General features: G+C 34.9%; 1 protein-coding gene across 3 annotated transcripts in view; it reads left to right on the top strand.

Annotated features, from left to right (window-relative positions):
* LOC149806032 (nuclear factor NF-kappa-B p105 subunit-like) overlaps positions 1 to 22239 on the top strand; it is a 100041-nt gene that overhangs the window by 11717 nt on the left and 66085 nt on the right. For all 3 annotated transcript variants that reach the window (XM_089950885.1, XM_089950886.1, XM_089950887.1), the window contains exons 2-7: positions 2394 to 2517; positions 6359 to 6504; positions 8339 to 8487; positions 9349 to 9482; positions 13094 to 13252; positions 14394 to 14498. In XM_089950885.1, the coding sequence (XP_089807011.1) occupies positions 2403 to 2517; positions 6359 to 6504; positions 8339 to 8487; positions 9349 to 9482; positions 13094 to 13252; positions 14394 to 14498 (808 nt within the window). In that variant the 5' untranslated portion in view covers positions 2394 to 2402. The remainder of the gene's footprint in view (positions 1 to 2393; positions 2518 to 6358; positions 6505 to 8338; positions 8488 to 9348; positions 9483 to 13093; positions 13253 to 14393; positions 14499 to 22239) is intronic.

Below are 22239 nucleotides of genomic sequence, written 5' to 3'. Positions count from 1 at the left end.
CTCAACAGACCATGGTTTATTGTCACAAGGAATGGTCCTACATGACATGTTCTACTCTGGACGTTTTTTGGGCAATGTTGTTGGCTTGTCAATAGAATAATGGGTGAATAGAATGCATTTAAATAAGTAGAGAGTTATTGAAAAAGAGAACAGTTGGAAAAATGCATGTGAACTTTTATTATGTGTGTAAGAAGTGAAGTGAATAAGGTTCATGAGAGAGTGAGTGAGGGCATTGTCATTAAGGAAAAAGAACTGTTATCCATATATACAGTTAAAAACTGTTGAGATTTGTTGATTAGTTAAATATAGTCTTGATTGTTTTTTTTATATTATTTTCCTAAACAAAATATACCATCTGGTGATTTTTGGGTGTAGCAAAAGCAAACTGACGAAATGGGAAAAAAATTACAGTATATAGCACTAAAATTGGTTTTTGATGATTTGAATTGCTGATATGGTTCTCAATGCAAAGAAAAGAAAACCCTACTTGACACAGTAGTATATTAAGGAAAGCAAACCTTCCTATTCGACACATTAGTTGATTAAGAAAACCTAACCTTTCTACTTGACACAGTAGTAGATGAGAAAAGCAAACCTTTCTACTCAACACAGTAGTAGATGAGAAAAGCAAACCTTTCTACTCGACACAGTAGTAGATTAAGAAAAGCAAACCTTTCTACTCAACACAGTAGTAGATGAGAAAAGCAAACCTTTCTACTCAACACAGTAGTAAATAAGAAAAGCAAATTTTCCTACTCAACACAATAGTAGGTAAGAAAAGCAAACCTTTCTACTCGACACAGTAGTAGATTAAGAAAAGCAAACCTTTCTACTCAACACAGTAGTAGATGAGAAAAGCAAACCTTTCTACTCAACACAGTAGTAAATAAGAAAAGCAAATTTTCCTACTCAACACAGTAGTAGGTAAGAAAAGCAAACCTTTCTACTCGACACAGTAGTAGATTAAGAAAAGCAAACCTTCCTACTCGACACATCAGTAAATAAGAAAAGCAAATTTTCCTACTCAGCACAGTAGTAGATAAGAAAAGGAAACCTTTCTACTCAACACAGTAGTAGATGAGAAAAGCAAACCTTTCTACTCAACACAGTAGTAGATGAGAAAAGCAAACCTTTCTACTCAACACAGTAGTAGATAAGAAAAGGAAACCTTTCTACTTGACACAGTAGTAGATTAAGATACATGGCAACTAAAGTGTAGAAAATACTTAAGTAAAGACCAGATTACTTGCGTGATCTATTCACATTTGAAACTGCAATTATATCTTCTGCACCAGAATCTGGCAGCAGTGTGATGGGTATAGACCACAGGATATGGTAAACTGTCTTTCAGATTTGATGCCTCCAGTGTCTGGAACAGCCATTTCAATGAACTGAGAAACATCCCTGATTTCAAAGATTTCATTGCACTGATTCAGACTGGGTTCAAACCTCACTGTAAATATGCTTTATGTTTTTCTGTATTTCCCAAAAATTGGGCCGTTCTGCAAAAGTAACACCTTACTGCACATTTATACAAACCACATATCTATCTTCAAAGTTTCTGCCTCAGTTGGTATGGGTTTGAGTCTCAGCTTTGGCCTGTGTGTGTTTATGAGATAGTTTGCCAATAGCATCCCATGGGTCATTGGTCCTTTCCAGGGTTTTCCCTGAGTTCTTCCAGTTCTACTGGCTGCCATGTATAACCTATCTTGCAAAGAGAAATGTCATTAAACCCGAAAACAGCATTTATTTTTTTAAGGCTTCATATTTTAACTTTTAGCACATACATTCTTCTGATGTCAGATTTCTTATCTAGTGCATACTGTATATTGTTGTCATGTGTTTTAATCCCCTTACATTTTGTATGTTTTTTAATAATAAAATTTCATATTTCCTACTTATGTTATTAAGTGTACTGTGATGTTTTAAGTAATACTATGTATAAATATATAAATGGAAAAACTTCATGTATATTTGCTTGTTTTTACTGTTGTATTGTCTTTCAATTTGCTGTTCCTATTGGCATTGTAAATGTTTATGTTTATTTACCATAGGTATTGTAATGTTTGTTTTTACCACTGGCATTGTAATATTTATGTTTGTTTACCATTGGCATTGTAATGTTTATGTGAATATTATTTCACTGTCAATATGTATTGTCTCTACCTGTTCGTTGAATTATTGAACTAAATGTATTGTGTCATGTCAGTAAAATAGCTTGTAAAGACCTAGTGTTTGTGTAATTTGTCTCGATCACTGATGTTGAATAATACAATTTTAGAATCTTACTTCTCTTGTATGTAGAAAACCATGCATGGTCAAACCAGTATTTCGAAGAGAAAAATGTTTGGAAAAAAATCATTTCATTTTATAATTTTCCTTTTTTATTGAAGTTGAGTTGCATGATGGAAGACAGTAACAGTAACGGTTCCAATGATTCTGTAGAAATGTCGTTGAATGGTGACAGTGAGCCAGTCCTTGTTAATGGATATGCAGATGATCACATTTATGAAGAAGGTATGTAGATGAATAGAGTAGAAGTCAACTTCCAAATATCTGAACTAACCTCTGATCTGAACTGAATTGGCATGGCATATAGCAGATGCCACACATCCACCATCCCAATGACCAATCTAATCATGCAGGCAGGTCTAAACTTTGATCTGATCACATTTTGTGGGTGTCATTTGGTTGCCTGGCAAGAGTAGATGCATTCAAATGGGTCACCTAAACAACTTTTGCAATATTTATATAACACGTTCTTATGTCACTTGTTTAGGCTCGAATAAACAGTAACACAAGAAAGAGTGAAAACAACAAGCTTTTAAAAATACAATAATTTATTTCCCTGGAAAAATTCTGTAAAAATAAAAAAATATGAACTTACATTTTTAATGAATCAAATCCAAAAATGATCCAAAAATAATCCAAGAATACAATTTTAATAGTCCTAATAACAGAATGTTCTACTGATTTCACGTTCGAATCCTGATGAAGAATCCAAGATGGAAGACGATGACGTATGCTACAATCTGTTGTGTTGAACTCATCAGTTCCTTGTAGAAATAAACATTATCACTCCGGTTTCTGATAGCTGAATAATTTTTATTTAAAAAACTGTCCTTGTTCCACAATATTAGATGAGCACACGTATTTTCCAGAAAAATTACAGAATTAATCCTTTTGAATCCAGATAATTTGAAATAACTCCAAACCAAGTAATTTGAAATAACTCCTAACAGCACAACGTACAGCTAACAGTTTAACAGCCCAACTTCTACTCAGATTAATTCTCCAAAACATGGGTTATATGGGCTTTCTAAAACATAAACAAGGGTCATGTGATCATCTTCTGGAAGTTTGCAGAAGCAAATACTTGCTACAGATCACGTTTACCCAGTGTGACCCTGACGAAAACCAATCATTTCTACTCCAAGAAATATTTTTTTTTTAAAGTATCTTAGAGACAAAGTCCCATCATGACCTTGGAAACAACCAATCATTTTACGAAGGTTGCTACAAATTCTGAAACAAGGTCAGGATTTAGATCAACACCTGGTGTTTATAAACTAATGGCCAGGGTCAAAGTATTTTCTAAAAAAAAAGAGTATCATCTCCAGTGAATAAATTTACATGACAGTATCATGTAATGAAGAAATTTTTTTTTTAAACTGACAAACAATTAAATTGAAATAAATATATATTAAATCAGATATAATTAAATATACAAAACAATGTAAACTTTCAAATCTTTCAAACCCCTTAAATATATTTCGTAAATCATAATGAATTTTTTCTGAACCAGAAATGCTGATTTTAAACAGAAAGCTGTGGTAATTATTGGGCAGAGGATCCTTGTCAAATGCAAGAGGTTATTTGGACCCACACCACCAGACTTTTTCATCTCGAAAGTTTGAAGCATTCCACATATTTGAACTTAGTGCAGTCCCACAGGCATTAAGAATAGATTGACTTGTATGATATTCATTTTCGCTAGCTAAGGTTCTCATATGTTAACCTATCTATACCTTGGTTGATTGATCAGATACTTTGGTGCTTTGTGCCTGTGAATTTCATTGGATATAGCAGCAAGCCACCAACTGGAATGGACTCATAAATAAGCAATTTTACACTTATGTAAAAAGTATCCTTTTGAAGTCAATTGCCTCCATCATTTTTGGTCTATGTACAATGCGCTACTGTTACACAGTATTGGTAAGTTGGCATCAGATATTAAGGGAGACAACTCATGAAATCTAATAGATGTCGCTAGGACAACATACTGAATTATCTGACCAATCCATCAAGGTGTAGATAGGTTAATAGGTCAGAACCTTGGCTAGTGAAGATGGTGATATTCACAAGATTGCTATAATTCTAGTTCATCATATGGACATGAAATGGTTTTCATGATCAGGAGTAGGGATTTATAAGAGAAGTATATAAATTTCATGTTACTGGTTTAGAAAATATATCAAGGAGGTTGAAAGTGCTTTTAGGTTATCATCTGCAGCCTAAAAGCTAAGTCTTCTCAGGTAGATAATACATATACAGTTGTTGGCTATAAGTGTTGAGGTTTAATAAAAATTTCTACCCAAGTCATGATACTTGAGGGCTCCATCCATGAAATAAAAGCCCATTAATGTTGTATATGTCAGAAGAAAGACTTTAATACTGTAGAAAAGTGATATCACCTATGTACAGGAAACCTTTTGAATCATAAAGATTTTTAGTTGAGATTGAAGACCATTTTGAACGGTTGGAAGCACATTTGATTTTGTTAGGAATATCCAGGTAGAGTCTGGGGAACATGGGTTATGATTGGCACAGTACAGGAATTGTGATGGTGATATCAGGGTAATACTGTATGTTCAAGATTGTAAATAAGTCCAACTACAAACAACAAAGATCCTGATGTGCCATAGATAAATGTACCTGCCGATGAGGTCATTTCTGTGTTGTTTGTCCAACTGATTACTTCAAACAGACTGCACAGACCCAGATTTGCTGGTGCATTATGCATCAGTTTTTACTCATTATACAAAATGAAGAAATGGCAAACTTGCATAGCTGATGCTTTGGACAAAAACTGCATACATTTATCTGACACTTTGTTTCAGTATGAAAATATTGGTAAAACAGAAGAGATTCCTGACACGGAGAATAAACTAATCAGTTTTGGATCTGCTGAAGATTGTGGCCAGCCAAACTGTTACAATAAAAAATTGCATCATGGATGGTTAAGAAAATTTTCATGGCAATATCTGGGTTAAGATTTAAAAAAGGAAACACTAAGCTGTGCATCCTTAGTATTAAGAAAAAAAACAGTCTTTGACTTTAGGTGTTAATATGTAGTAAATTGCATACCATTACATTGGAAAGAACTGTTCCAGTGGCTTAGTGGTTAGAGTGTTCACCTCACATGCAGGAGATCGCTGGTTCGAACTCTGGCCTAGTTATACCAAACACTTATATAAATGGTACTGGCAGCTGCCTCGCTAGGCGCTCAGCATTAAGAGGTTAGTGTTATGACTGGTTGGCCTGGTGTCCAGATAATGTTACACATATGCAGCATGATGCCCCAGTGCTAGACATCACTATAAACTGTCACACTGCAGACATTGTAGTAATATGACTGAAAAATTGTTAAAGCTACATTAAACCCCAAATCACACACACAGATTAGAAAATGAGGGTGCCTGTGCAGTTGTGGAGTTAGCCTTTCACCATGGGTGTAGTTCTGCTGTGAAGAGTGTTATGTCAGAGAAAAGATCTAGATGTACAGAGTACTATAACTGCAATGTACTGGTTAGTAACAGAATACTATAACTGCAGTCTGCTAGTTTGTATTAGACTACTATAACTGAAGTCTACTAGTTTCTAATAGATTACTATAACTACAGTCTGCTGGCTAGTAATAGAATAATGTAAATGCAATCTGCTAGTTAGTAACAGAGTACCATAACTGCAGTTGGTGATAAATCATTGTTCTTAGAACAGTCAGCCTAAATTTTCATAAATTGCTGTCATAAGATTATCAGTTTAGATTTTAAAAAGAACTTCTATTCATTCTGTATTTACAAAATTATACTGTATTCTGCTGTTAGAGGAATATTTCATATTTTGTGCTTAAATTTTGGGTACATATAATATCTTTCATGCAGTGATTTGCAAAGTTGTGAAAAAAATGTTGTGCCTATGTCAAATTCTTGGTGACCCATTTTGAAAATATTGACGAACTGAATCTTAGATTGAACCTATGTATCCTTGGAAACACTGGGTGGGTAATGATGGCCCTTTTTTTGTTACAGTATAAAGCTCATGAAAACTTTGATTTTAATATATACATTTGTTTCAGATAATAATGATCAACCCTATATAGAAATTGTGGAGCAGCCCCAAGCACGTGGGTTTCGGTTTCGTTATGAATGTGAGGGACCATCACATGGAGGGCTTCAGGGAGAGAAAAGTGAGAAGTACAGAAGAACATATCCTTCTATTAGGGTTAGTGTCTTACCTACACTTCTTAAATCATGTACATCATGTACATGGTGATAAATATATATTAATCAGTAAAGTTGCTACATTATTAATGCTGTAACTTGATATGGATTGCTGTCCATTAATAGTGACTAGTTTTGGATCAAACAAGAGCCAAAGCGTTGAGTTTGAGATCTTGACGCATATTAATACAAGAGATGCAGTTTGACCATTGACTATGACTGCCATTACTTTAAGTTGTGAAGATAATTTGAACAACTTAGTTATAAAGTGTCTTGACAATGGGGCCTTCTAAGTATTAGAATAATGATGCTGATCTACCAGCAAATATGGATGAAGATAAAGAAAGTTGAGAAACCTTGAAATGTAATATTTCATGGCTAGCTGCTCTTGCATTTGGCTCTTTGGAAGATACCAGCCATATGAGTGATCTCTTGATCACTTGGACCTCTTGTTTGTTGCTAAGCCTGTTTAACAACTTGCCAGAAATTCACTTACATTCATGTGTTTCTACATATCACAGTGACATGTTTAAAGACCCAGTGAACAATGATCCTCCTTTCCCAGTCAACAGATTTAAGTATCCATCAAAATTTAAGTTTTTGCAAATTCTTAAAACATTATACCCACAAGAGTATTTGTAGTTACAGGACCATAAAAACTCAATGTACATATGTAGTTGTTCCTTGGTGGAATTTTCTTGTATTTATTTCTTTTTTGATAGAATAATGGGCCTGTCAACATGCTAGTGTTTCTTATCAATGTGAACTACTCAGCGCTGAAGATAAAAATTCAGTAATTTTCCTATTTTGCTTCTTGGTTTTGAACTAATTGCATTTGTTCAAAATAGATAGTGTTTAGTGAACACTGCAAAATGCAGACCTTGCACTGTTAAACTGAATTTTAATCACCAGCATGATAATGATGTCTTTATGAAAGTGTCAAGTGGCTTAGTGACCAAGATCAGTTCAGTGATGAAGTACTTTCATTTAAAAAATATTGTACATGTGAAACTTAAACCAGTAGTATTCTTTATATTAATTGAACATGCCTAATACAACTTAAACTGTGCGTACAGAAGGAGTTTATATTAATTGAACATGACATCATACAGTACAAATTGTACTTACAGCAGGAGTTTAAATGAACTGAACATGCCATCATACAACATAAACTGTACTTACTGCAGGAGTTTATATTAATTAAACATGACACCAGGAGCAGGAGTTTAAATGAACTGAAGATGCCATCATACAAAATAAACTGTACTTACTGCAGGAGTTTATATTAATTGAACATGCCATTATACAATATAAATTGCTTACAGCAGGAGATTATATTAATTGAACATGACATACACATAAGTTGTACTTACAGCATGAGTTTATATTAATTGAATGTGCCATCATAAAACATAAACTGTATTTGCAGCAGGAGTTTATTTTAACTGAACATGACATACAACATAAACTGTGCTTACAGCAGGAGTTTATATTTATTGAATGTACCACCATAAAACATAAACTGCTTACAGCAGGAGTTATATGCTGACAATATTGGAATAAAAAAATGCTTAGATTTATCTTATTCAGCATAATTTCAATGCATTTAACTTTTTAATGTGTTTTAGTCCATTAGTCTACATAAATACACAAATGCTCTACTTACCTTGAGTTCTGATTTATTGCACTTCACAAAGGATTATCTAGGGAAGATGATGACTCAACATTGCTCCCACCTGAAGTGTGACGAATCAAATGGTAGGGAAACCAAAACATTTATATGAATGTTTTATTTTTGGAGCTGTTTTTGACACCTGAATTATTTTCCCCTCCAGATTCGACATTATACTGGTGCAGCCAGAATTGTGGTAACACTTGTGACGGATGACCAAATACCAAGTCCTCATGCCCACAAGCTGGTAGGGAAGAACTGCCATAATGGTATCTGTGTCATGGAGGTTAAAGCGGGCAGTCCTTTTGTACAGTAAGTTTTTCACTACTACAGTGTATCTGCAAATTCAATACACTGTCTGATTGGTCAAGTACAATGATTTCCTCTTGAATAAGTTGCAAATCTTACACAGCATGTGTTATAGATCCATTGTAGATCACTTAGTTTTCAGATATTTTAGGTTTAATATATTTAGGACATAACAGTTTCAGAACTCAGTGATGGAATAAATAATGGTTTTTTAATTTAGTTTGCTTGTTCAGTTGATGAAAATTTAATGAATTTATTACTGCACCCTTTTTTTGCATGACCATAACATGGCCTTTGACCATAATTTTGATAATATTTGGTTTGCTTACTTCTCTGCACTGTTATTTTGGGTTTGTATTATTTTAGTGGTCCTTATTCAAGTAAACGTGATAGATCACTTTGGGCTGTTATTGTGGATCTGTATAAACATGATAGACAGGTTACTTATATTACCTTAAGAATAAAAGGCAGATGAGTTAAATATGCAGACCTGAACATTTTTACCATCACTGTTATAAAACTAAAACAACACCAAAGAACTCCCTTTGTCTTTCTCTGGTCAGCCATTGACTTTTATATGGAATTTACTACCATCATGACACACAACTATCCTGGCTATTTTTATGAATCAAGGAGCGCATCAAGCGGGCTTATCTTCAATTGAAAAATGTACAGGGTTTGAATTATTGTCTGTATGCAGCAGACAAAAAATATAACAGTTTGATTGATATAATTGTTTTGTTTCTTGTGTCTCATGGATAGAATAACAATATCATCTCAGATATCCTTTCAGTCTGTTGCAATTAATTTTAGACCTGCTCATTATGTTAGTTTGCTAACTAAAATATAAACTCTTTGTTGAAGATTCCCGAACCTGTGTGTACAACATGTGACACGGAAGAAGGCATCCGAGGTGTTAGAACAGAGGATAATTGAGTCCATCAAATTAGACAAGCAGGTTAAATGTCAAAACCTTAATGTTGACATTTCTCTCACAGGTAATTGCAGCAGTAAACGTCTTCTTATTTGCTTTCTTTTCTGTCTGGTATATTTGAAACTCAACTCCCCCCCAAAAAAACGTAAGAGAGCTTCCTTTCTTGGTCACTGGTGAACAAATGTACAAATGTTTTAAGATTTTACAGTATGTAAGCTTCAGTATAGTCCATAGTGCACAGGTAATTAATATAAAATCTATTTTTGTACTCATCAGGCAGTAAGATCAAGTGAACTTATGGTATATTCCTGTGTCTGGCATGCTTATCTCTGGCATGTGCATCCACAGTCAGATAGGGTGCCTGTCTCTGTTGGCATGTGCATCCACAGTTATATATGGTGTATGTCTCTGTGTGGCATGTGCATCCACATTCAGATAGGGTGTCTGTCTCTGTGACATGTGCATCCACAGTCATATAGGGTGTCTGTCTCTGTATGGCATGTGCATCCACAGTCAGATAGGGTGGCTGTCTCTGTGTGGCATGTGCATCCACAGTCAGATAGGGTGGCTGTTACTAAAAGTAGAAAAACCTTTCAACAACTGTTTTTTAAAAAACCTACTCAACAGAATTTGACCAAATTTGACAAAATTTTTTAAGGGCTTTTTTATGAACAATTTCAATCAACAAACGATCTTTTATATTAAAAAAAGACTTATATTTCTAAAGTAAACAAATCTTTCAGTCTTTAACAAAAACTGCACAAGAGAATTCAGCCAAAGTTTGAATTTGAGATTCGACCAAATTTTATAGAAATCACCCTGGCATCAGGAGCTTTTAAGCTTGTACCAATGATGCCAATCCATAGGCAGATGTAGACACCCTTATTAAAAATAGAAAAAACTTTTTAACATCATTTTCTTGAAAACTGATGAACAGAATATTACTAGTCACTATGTGTTTAAAAAAAAACACTGAACAGAATTTGACCAGATTTGATAACATACTGGCAGAGAATTTGACCAGATTTGATAACATACTGGCAGAGAATTTGACCAGATTTGATAACATACTGGCAGAGATTTTGACCAGATTTGATAACCTTCTGGCAGAGATTTTGACCACATTTGATAACATTCTGGCAGAGATTTCAAGTTTGTACAGATGATGCTGATCCGCCATTAAGTATGGCCACCATTAAGAAATGTAGTAAAATCTTTAAATGACATTTTTTCCCATTAATTGCTTCATTCAATTTGAGAGCATCCTGGCATGAAGGGCATTCTGATTTGTAAAAAAAAAATATTGATCAGTCATCAGATATGGCAGCTTTGACTGCCTTTAGTTTTGCATTGAGCTCATGACCACAGGAATTTTTGGTACTGTATATGCTCACTTATAATTTTAAAAAGTCAAATCATTTGCAAACAGCAAAGATCTTGACAAGCTTATCATATTGTGCCTGCATTACTCCTTACAAACTGCACAGAACCAGATCTCCAGTGCATTATACAATTTAAATATAAGCGACTATACATGATATTGTATATGTATACTATCCTACTGAGAATCAGGAAAGTTGGTGAGTGGATGGATCTTGACAAGTTCTGCATCCTTGTTACTAAAGCATTCTTTGTGAAGTTCTGTATTTCATGCTTCAGTGACTTGTTGAAAGTTTGTGCTGAAAGTTCATTCATTGCATACTGTTTATGTTCCAGTCATGAAATTTCAGAATTGGTTGTAACTCTTTTACCAACTTCACCCAGAAAACCAAATATCACTGTGACCCACATTTTATGCTTTACTAACAAGGGTTAAGTGCTTGTGTTTTTGATCACATTGATTCATCCTCCACCAGTTATACTGGCCACCATATATAGCCTATCTTGTTTTGAAAAATGGCATTAAACCCCATAATAACAATAATAAGGCCCCCCCCACCAAATGCGTTCCTGGCCAGCTGACCATCCCTCTTTATTGTTGCAGACCCTAAAACTTCCCACCCACATCCCTTAGTAACCCCCCACCCAAGACAAATCCCAAAATTCATTTGTTCATCAAATTGAGCTGGTTTAGCTAAGTACTTGAAGTGCTTTGTGTGTGTGTATATATATATATATATATATATATATATATATATATATATATATATATAGATATAATGCAGGAAAAGAGCCACTTAACCCAATTTTAAAAACTGCAATAGGAAACACATTTTTGGGGTCTAAGTAGATTTTGCAACTCATTTTTTTTCTTCAGTGTGACATCTTTTTATGTGTACATTGCAAGCACAATGGTGCCTCTTTCAAGTCCCCTCAATCAGACAGTCATGATCATGCCCAAGATGTGATAATTCCTGCGCCAGTGGTGCAACCCATATTGGCTGACCATGGGATTCTTGCTGCAGAAGCCCCAAGGAGAACGAGTTATCGTTCACGTAGTGATTCCAGCTTTCTTCCCTAGAAGGATACCCGAGGTAGAGGTTGAATGCTCAGCATCCTCTCCTCCGATTACTTATTCTCTTAAAGTAATGTGATTGGGTACACATTTCAATGAATAAGAAAGCAAAATTTTAAGTACATTATGTTTCTCTGAGAATACATACTCAATACTCAATCACATTACCTAAAGACACTCCCAGTCATCCCAACAAGTGAAGTTTCTTGTTAGAATTGCTTTAATGTTAATTTGATAATTCATTTTGATTAAATCAGATTTCAGATACCATTTAGGAGTACTTTCAGTTTGAATGAAATAGACACCTGTTTCCTCATCCAGAAGTATCATTTAGGCCCATCATGCAGATTGAAAGTGTATCTAATGTAACAATAGTATCATTCAGTATTTACTTCCTACATTTTTCCTGTTAATTTCAATTTAGTATATTTTAGTAGTTGCTTATTAAATTAGATAGTGGTGTCTTGAAGAGCATGCCCCATCATTGTAATCATGACCCATACTGCCTGTTTGATGACAAAGTGCACAGAGTGTTGTCATGAGGAATGTGCCCAATCAATGTAATTGTAGCCCATACCGCCTGTGTGATGACAACATGCTGCACAGAATTGTCTTGAGGAATATGACCCATCAGTGTAATCATTGCTGAAACTGCCTGTGTGATGGCAACATGAACAGAGTGGTATCTTGAAGAATGTGCCCCGTCAGTATAATTATTGCCCAAACTGCCTTTGTGATGACAACATGCACCAAGTTGTCTTGAGGAATGTGCCCCATCAGTATGATCATTGCCTTAACTGCCTGTGTGATGGCAACATGCACAGAGTGGTATCTTGAGGAGTGTGCCCCATCAATATGATCATTGCCCAAATTTATCTCTTACCTTTGTCCTCTTCCAAAACAAATTTTTTGATGGAGCACAGATTCAAAATAAATACTTCATATACACGTTTGTAAGTTGTGTGAAACTGCAAACATCAAAGCTTCTGAGATTCTGCTGTATAATGCACTTGAAGATTATTGTCTGTACTGTGTGTTCTGCTGATTACTCCTAACAATTTGCACAGACACAGATTGGCTGCTGCATTATTTGATGGCAGATCTGAGTGTGCAGTTTGCAGTTGGACTCGTTTTATAAGCACGTATAAATTGTAGATGATTAGCTTGTAGACATAGCCTATCATTCATGTTTAACAACATTTTGCATTCCTGCTTTTCAGATGAGGAAGTCAAGCATGCACGCAGTCAAGCAGAGAAACAAGCAAAAGAAATGCAGTTGAATGTTGTCAGACTCTGTTTTCAGGCCTACCTTAGAGATGAGAAGGGACTGTTGACATGTCTTCTGTCATCTGTTGTATCCACTCCCATCTATGACAGCAGTGAGTTCCATTGTTCATGGTTTATGGTTAAAAGAAAAGTCTTTTGTCAAAACAAACTTTAAATCCATGAAATAGTTTGCTGTTACAAGAGATTCATTATAAAAATGTATTCCGTTCATATGCTTGTATATTGAGGACCCAAGATTGGTGGGTGACTGCTACATATGCAGGAACTACTGTCAGCCACACATTATTATATTTATGTGATACTTGTACAAACTAAGTTTGGAAGAATTGGTGTTAACAATAATGTACAAAACGACAGCTCTGGTGGTATAATGGTTAGAGTGTCTGCCTTAGATGTGGGAGGTTGTGGGTTCGAACCCTGGTTGAGTCATACCAAAGATGTATGAAAATGGTTTTTGCAGCAGCCTTGCTTGACACAAAGCATTAAGAGGTTAGTGCTGGGACTAGTCTTCCTGGTGTCAGGATAATGTGACTGAGTAGGACATGATGCCCCAGTGCTAGACATCACTATAAACAGTCACACTGCAGGAAAAATTTGATATAATGAATAACTTGGAAGTATTCATGAAAATGTAATGATGTGAAAATATTAAGATTTTAGAGATGTCATTTGAAATGACTATTGTTTGATAATATTTTTATATCAGATATACATGATTTCAAATGACCATTGAATGATACCCTTATTTGACACATCTGTGAACTACAGCTTATTACAGATATTGTCATTTCAGATGACAAATGTATAATAATGTTATTTCACACATTTATCAGCATTCTGAAGCATTGCTGTGCCAAAGTTAACGATGATAAAAACGATTTATTTTAATAGACACACGTATTCTTAGCATTGATAGAAGCATCCATGTAAGCTACATGTTTCTAAATGATTTAGTAGTGCGTGAAACTAATCTTTCACTCAATCAGCTGCACCCCGTTTTCAGCCAGTTACATAATACTCTTTCATATGTCAGGCAATTACATAACACTAATTCAAATGCACTGTTATCAATGAATTACATAATAAAATTAGAATATAATTTTCTTTGTCATGGTGTTATGTGGCTAAGGTAGTTTAGAATAACATATGGCCAAAATGCAGTAAACGTTATTTCTGCCCCTCATTAAAAACAAAGAACAAAAAAAGAGACTAAATTTTAAATTTTGAATTCAGAGTCCCCAGGGGCCAATGCTTTGAAGATATGCCGAATGGACAAGTATGGTGGTTGTTGTACTGGAAATGAGGAAGTTTTTCTTCTGTGTGAAAAAGTTCAAAGAGGTAACTATTTTCATTTGCAGTCTCTCTCTCCTATTCAGTCTTTGAAATATTTGCAGATATTTAATGTAATTAATCTTTATAAGAGTCTAAACAATGTTTGCTTCCTCTCTGCACAGTGGAGTTTATTGAAGAGGTTCCATTCAAGATTACGTCAACAAAAATGTGTAATCAAACTAACACCAGAAAAAAGACAAAACAAAATTTCATCAGTTTGAATATTCATTTGATTCAACATATGCATATGGAAAGATGTCATCAGTACAAATATTAATTTGGTTCAAACATATACATACAACTTCAGCAAGAAAACACTCTTTGCTTGCTGTCATGTGTAATAAGAAAAATAGATTGCAGTCAGTTTTTGAAGAGTTGGGACAAAATCATTGTAAAAAATGTTTCAGTACAAAATAGCCTTTTCAGTTTCAGAAAAAGTAAAATAAATGGTTAAAAATCCTACAGGTTTCCTAACAGTCCAAAGATGAATATTTAACTCCAGTTACTGCCAGATAGAAATCTTGAAGCTCTTGTTATCACATATCCTTCTGAATGGATCATCATATCAGCGTAGAATTTTCTCAAGGACTTCTCAGGATCTCTAGTTGATCCTAAATGAAAATGGTGCCAATCTGAATCATCTCGAAAATCTTGTTATTGTTACTCCTTTTGAACAGAATCTGTATAAACATGGTGTTTTCACCTGATGGTTTTTAATGGGATCTAGTTAGTCTTAAATGAAACTTGTGCTGTTCTGACATCCAATGTGGCTGCCATTGCAGTTATCATAAAAATCTTGTTATTGCTACTCTGCCTGGAAAGACATATCAACATTGGGGTTTTACCAGAAGACTTCTTAATATGTCTTGTTGGTCCTAAATGAAAATAGTGGTAATTTGACTTCCAATATGGCATCCATATTGAAAATCTTGCAGCTGCTACTTCTTTTGAAAAGAAGTTTTGTTGACATGGGATTTTCACCAATAGACCCCCTATAGTGTCTGCCATATATACTCAAGTATAAACCCATTCATGTATAAGCTGAGCCGCAAACTAAACAGGTATAAACACTAAAAAGTGCACGACCCGCGTATAAGTCAACCCACAACTCTGATACATCTCAAGATGCACAAGGTAAGTTTTGAATGCATTTATTTAGGCAAACTTTTTTTAAAAAATACGTCTACTTATATTCAGGTTGATGTGCGTGATTATTAAAAAGAAATGTTATAAACTTTTTTGAAAAGTAATTTATTTAGTTTTCTATTTTCTCATTGTTTGTACCTATATAGATTTGTGTATAATTTGATCGAATGATGACAAGAATTTAGCAGTTGCGAGTTGCTGTAACACTACCTCTCCCTTTTGACTTGAATGTTTGTTTATGCATTACTGCATTGGACATTTTATATCATTGCACCGGTAATTATGTTTTTACTTTGCTTTGAAATTGTAAATACCTAACTCATTAAAATCTAATCCCAGTATGACAACACAACGAACAACAATGCGGATTGATTCAACGCTCGCAATTAGGCAGCTGAATGTATTTACATATTGGCGCCACCACATGTACATTGTAGGTTTGATTATGCGCTGAGTTAAGTACATCCCTTGAAGTTGAATCATGGGCACCATTGCACTAAACTTTAATGATATCTCCAAAATACAATAATGAAGTTCAGAAATAATGCTTTGAAATTATGCTAATACCGTAAAAGCTGAGTTGTAGTTTGCTTTGATGTAAGTGACCTTACACCATACCTGTCAATTTTCACGCCGGGAGGAAAAAGAAAACTCTGATTCTGGGGGCGCTCCATGCCTACCTCCTGATTTCATATCTTCTGGTTTTTGCAGAGAACTCCCGATTATTACATCATGTCTTCGATTGTCATTTCTTCTAAACAAGAAAAGTCCTACATGTTCAGTTGCATCACCTGTGAATTATTGTTGTGATGTAATAAATTACTTTACTAGAAAGATTTCACTCTGTCACTAAATAGAATATTATGTTTAAACATTATTCACGTAAATTAATGATTTTTTAAACCTGTACAACAATACAAAAATAAAAAAAAAAAACCATAAAAAAAAACAACAACAATAAAATCGTCCACAATTAATTTCAATCCCAAGAATGATCACTACGAATGCTATAATTCCATATGCTATAGCGCCATTCCCACGAAAGAAATTTACAGGAGTGAACACTGGCATTTTTATACTGTATATACCAATGTTAATTACCATTGATAAATTAAAAGAAGGAATGAAAATACATACCATGCAGCAAATGTGTCCTCAGAAAACTAATTCAGAATACATGTTTTATAGTAAACAACACTAAATGCTTTATGAGTTGACAATAAAGGAATAAGGTCTGATATACAGTGAGGGGAAAATGCCATGAGACAGCCTAATTAGGTACCTTTAGTTCAACAAAATTGGGAATCCTTTATTTGCCAATCAATCATTGCACACAATAGTGTAGAACATGGTTTCTTTGAATTACGACAGAGGGCCAGTCATTTTCACAAAATAGTTGCATCGATAAGGCTTAACTTTTAATTAGTCGCTTTGGCTTTCTTGCTAGTTTATTTAAGACTAATCTTTAGCTATTGTGCAGTTTGACCACAGCTAACCAGAATATGAAAATAGGGCACGTCCTGGGGGAAAGTAGGGTGTGTCACAGGGAGAAACGGCAAGTCTTTTTGTGAATTTCACGCATATTGGACCAGGAAGATAGATCAATATTTATTGAAAACAAGGCTTTGAAAATGCCACAAAAATCTTCCTGATGTTCTGGTCCCAATCTCTATTTATTTTTTATTCAGTCTCCCTACTTGGGCTTGAAAAGTTCACATGTATGTCTTACACCTCATTTTACAAAACTACAATAATCATGCTGATATTATGGAATTAAAGGCAATTACACATCAATGTACTGATATAGTTGCCAGTCAAAATTCTCTCTTAACCGATTCAGCCCCGATCCCGTCTGTAGGCGTGATGAGGCTGTACCCTACTTCAAAGCCCTGCAGCATCGAGGTCATTTAAGATAGACCAACGTGGGTGGTATTAAAAAAAAGCAGACATATATAGCTCTAAAATGGTATCAAATAATCTGGAAGTTCTAGTTGCACTACAAAATACAGAGAGAAAAAGCTCATTTTTTGGACCCGGTTTTTTTTCACCCAAAATTCGCTCGAGATCGGAATGCGATTTTGTGTCCGGATTTTAGACCTTTTGGCCTCAGATCTAAGGCATAACTGAACACAGACAGGTGAACCTTTGCAAAAACTAGGATAAGGTGGGCATTTGGAATAAATTGCGGTCTCCATACGAAAATGATGGGTCTATTAAGCAAAAAAAAAAAAAAAAAAAAAAAAAAAGAACTCCAACTTTTACCCTTCTGCTCATGCGCAAGCAAAATAACCAATGGAAATTGATGTTTCTAATACAACTAGGCATTATTCTCATGGATAATCTGTTGAAAACCGCTGTATTACGATGTGTTCAGAAATAGCACCCCAAATCTCGTTCCTACGCACATTTCAGACAAAAATGACAAAAACCTCTGGGGCCGAATGAGTTAATGGGTGAATTTTCGTGACATCACTAAATCGGAATATTACTTATTTATTTCATCATTTGTGAATCAGTATTGCACATAAGTTACAAAAAGAGCCATTCTTTGACAATTTCTAAGAAATTTCCATAAACTTGATTAACCGATTCAGCCCCGATCCCGTCTGTAGGCGTGATGAGGCTGTACCCTACTTCAAAGCCCTGCAGCATCGAGGCCATTTAAGATAGACCAACGTGGGTGGTATTAAAAAAAAGCAGACATATATAGCTCTAAAATGGTATCAAATAATCTGGAAGTTCTAGTTGCACTACAAAATACAGAGAGAAAAAGCTCATTTTTTGGACCCGGTTTTTTTTCACCCAAAATTCGCTCGAGATCGGAATGCGATTTTGTGTCCGGATTTTAGACCTTTTGGCCTCAGATCTAAGGCATACCGGTCTTAACTGAACACAGACAGGTGAACCTTTGCAAAAACTAGGATAAGGTGGGCATTTGGAATAAATTGCGGTCTCCATACGAAAATGATGGGTCTATTAAGCAAAAAAAAAAAAAAAAAAAAAAAAGAACTCCAACTTTTACCCTTCTGCTCATGCGCAAGCAAAATAACCAATGGAAATTGATGTTTCTAATACAACTAGGCATTATTCTCATGGATAATCTGTTGAAAACCGCTGTATTACGATGTGTTCAGAAATAGCACCCCAAATCTCGTTCCTACGCACATTTCAGACAAAAATGACAAAAACCTCTGGGGCCGAATGAGTTAACACAAGTCAGTTTCAGGGTTTTAATGATTAACTGGCCTGTACTGCTGTTGCAAAATGAAAGACAAATTTTCCGACTATCAACATAGGAGACGCCGAAACATCAAGCTTTACATTGAATGGAAAATTATGATTGTTCATCCATAACACAAAACTAAAATTGATTGATGTTGATCTTATTTGTTCTATATGAGAATTTTAGCTTTTAGTATTAGCACTCTTTGTGAACATGTAAATTATGCTGGTTATATGCCTTATACAATTAAACCTGCATACCTTTTTAAAAATATTGCCTCCATTTGTAGGATCGCTTATATCATTGAAAATGAGTAACTCATGAGCGCGTGATTCAGCGTAAATGAAATAGCTGTTAAGGACTACTGAAATTTTATATGGAAGAATGTGATTTGGTTGAAACAATGAATAAAGCAAAATCTGCATCTAATATGTTTGGGAATAAATATGGATTTAAGTGATGCTATGCACGCTTTGCACTGTGTAAGTACTGTACATTATAGATCAGCCTGGTCTCCTGGGTAAACCCAACCGGCCTGTGAATTATATAGTCTGTAATTTCATGTTGGAGAAATCTGAAAATATGCACATGCAAAATAATAACAAAATCAATCATAGTACTTTATAACAGTTTAATAATTGTTGGGTCACTGAAAGTTTTTTATTTTACATGCCTATGTCTTATTGTTTTGTGCCCAAAGATTTACAGCGATTACAGTAGTCAACTAAAAGACCTAAAAACTGTCAAGTTTAGACATTGGCCTACAGATAAGCTGCCCCCCTTGGCCTTCTTCCAGGTCTTTATATTTTCCTAAATTATTTGGCTTATAGGTGAGTATATACTGTAGTTGGTCCTGACTGAAAATAATGATGATCTGACATGCACTATGGCCACCATGTTGACCTTCTTGAAAATCTTGTCCAGACTTGAAGGATATATCAGCATATGGTTTTCACCAAAAGAATTTTATGATATATCAAATATAACTGCTACTAGGGCCATGTTGAAAATCTTCTTGTCACTACTCCACCTGAATGGATAGTCATATTGACATGGAGTTTTCGTCAACAATCTTAAAGTGATGTCTAGTTTTATCCTAAAGAAAATTATGCTGATCCTATTTCCATTATTGCTGCCTCAATAGCTAATTTGAAAATCTTATTGCACAAGATAAAGGAGATGGTTTCAAAACTCAGCAGTTAAAAGGAATTATAGTCTTGTATTGAATTCCAGGAAATTCTCTTTGGAACGTAGACTATCAGTCCTTTCAAGGGACTCTTGTTTTATGATACAGTCACAAGAATATCATGATGTTTATACTATTTCTTTACCAAGCTCACTGAAAACGTGTGCCTTGCCGTGGTCTGATGTTGAGGCCAGTGTTACAGCCCAATGAAAATTCCATGGCCTTTTTTCCATTGACCATTGTCTGTAGACATGCTATTTATATTTGATAGACACTTACTAATTCAGAAGATACAGCTGATTATAGTAAACTTGCTGATCTTTATTAGTGCTGTGTAAATTGATTCATTTTGACCAGATGGCAGAGATGGGAATATTATAGGGTTTTAATGTGTGTGTGTGTGTGTGTACATACATAGCTGCCAACCCTCACGAATTTGGTGTGAATTTCACGACTTTTTCAGCGATTCACGGATTCACGCCGTAAGCCAAAAATTCACGAATTTTCCAATCCTCAATTATTTTAAATCTTTAATAAAATAACCGATTTCCCGTTAAGCGCTAGTCGTGATATTCGCAGTTGCCGAAACGGTCCGGTACTGCTGGTCACGATATTAGTAGATCTACAGCCGATTAGTACAGTTGGCCCAGTAACAAGCATTTTAGCCTCTTTTAATCTATATGTATAAGAGTAGTTTTACAAATGCTTTTGAGAGAAACTGGGGCTTAACCAGAAATTTGCTCCGCGCATGCGTCAAAATACTGATTTGAGTTACCATTCAGCCTCGCATGTAAGATTTTGAAAATGTCTTCACCACCAAGGAAAAAGAAATGTATTACTCAAAAAGTGAAGTTTAATTTGGAATATATCAAAAATTGGCCGTGCATTCTGCCATTAAACATTGATATTCATTCATGCTTCTTGCGCTCAGTGTGTCATCGCAGAGACGATGTGAGGAAGAATGTCGGTTGCAAAAAAACACGTAGAAGTTGGGAAAATTAAGAATTCGCAGATTTCATCTCTGGAATATTTTAAACCATTTGCGGCAGACCTGCAGGCTACCAGCGCTGAAGCATTATTTGTGAGTTTTCTTGTCGAACGCAATCTACCTTTATCAGCTGGAGACCATGCTAAACATTTGTTCTGACAAATGTTCCCGGACTCGAAAATCGCATTTTTTCCTGTGGAAGAACTGAAAATGCTGCAGTTCCTGTGCATTACTCACAGCAACAGTGACAGCGTAAGAATATTTTCTTTAGTGAGGAAAATTAAGACAGACTTTAGGGCCTCCTTAGTTGCAGAAAATTTGTCAGCAATTTTAGTCCCCAAGATCAACCTGCAGGCAATAAGTCGGAACTGTTTAGAAAACAAATTTACGATCAAGCAGTTGAGGAAGTTCAAGTCTGCCACAGTATAATGTCTTGATAAATAAATATTTCTGCATATGTGCAGTGTTTTATATTTATTTTGCAAACTTGATATAGTGTAGTATTGACGGTCGGAGTGGTCAGAGTGGATGGAGTTATTGTCATGGTTTTTTTCATGAATTCATGTCCAAATTCACGACTTTTTATCCCTATTTTCACTAATTGTGAGCCTGGAAGGTTGGCAGCTATGTACATATATACATACATACATACATACATACATACATACATACATACATACATATAATATATTGTTCTGATATCATCAGTCTGAATATGACAATACATTGCAGTAGTAATATATGATTAAATCGCTAATGAATAGTCAATAATTCACATTTTCTGTTTGATTTGAACTGAATTGCTGCATCTTAGCAATGTCTAAGATGACTTCTACAATGTTCAGATTGTTATATTTGCAGAATTATGGTCATTAAGGAACTTAAACATTTAAGTTATACAGCTGGTGTCTACTTATATATTTTGAACCCGTTTCTTTATAATGGTTGGGTGTGATTTATTACTTCCATGGCTTAAAAAATATAGCCAGTGTCCATTACTTTATGTTGAGCCCATGGCTGTGAAAAAATTGGAAATGATTTATGAATTATTTTTTTTATTGTATATGGCTTCTGTTGTGTGATTGGCAGCAGGTTTGGAAGTTTGAATGCTAGGAGGCTTCACTCATTTAAGGCCTAATTGCTTCCTGGAGACGAAATTGCATTTTTAACACTGTCTATTTTTGTTGTCTTGTCTGCACAGTTA

This window comes from Sinohyriopsis cumingii, chromosome 2 (assembly GCF_028554795.1).
Source record: "Sinohyriopsis cumingii isolate HCF-2022 chromosome 2, ASM2855479v2, whole genome shotgun sequence".
Lineage (NCBI taxonomy): Eukaryota > Metazoa > Mollusca > Bivalvia > Unionida > Unionidae > Sinohyriopsis > Sinohyriopsis cumingii.
This window is presented reverse-complemented; position numbering and strand designations above follow the sequence as displayed.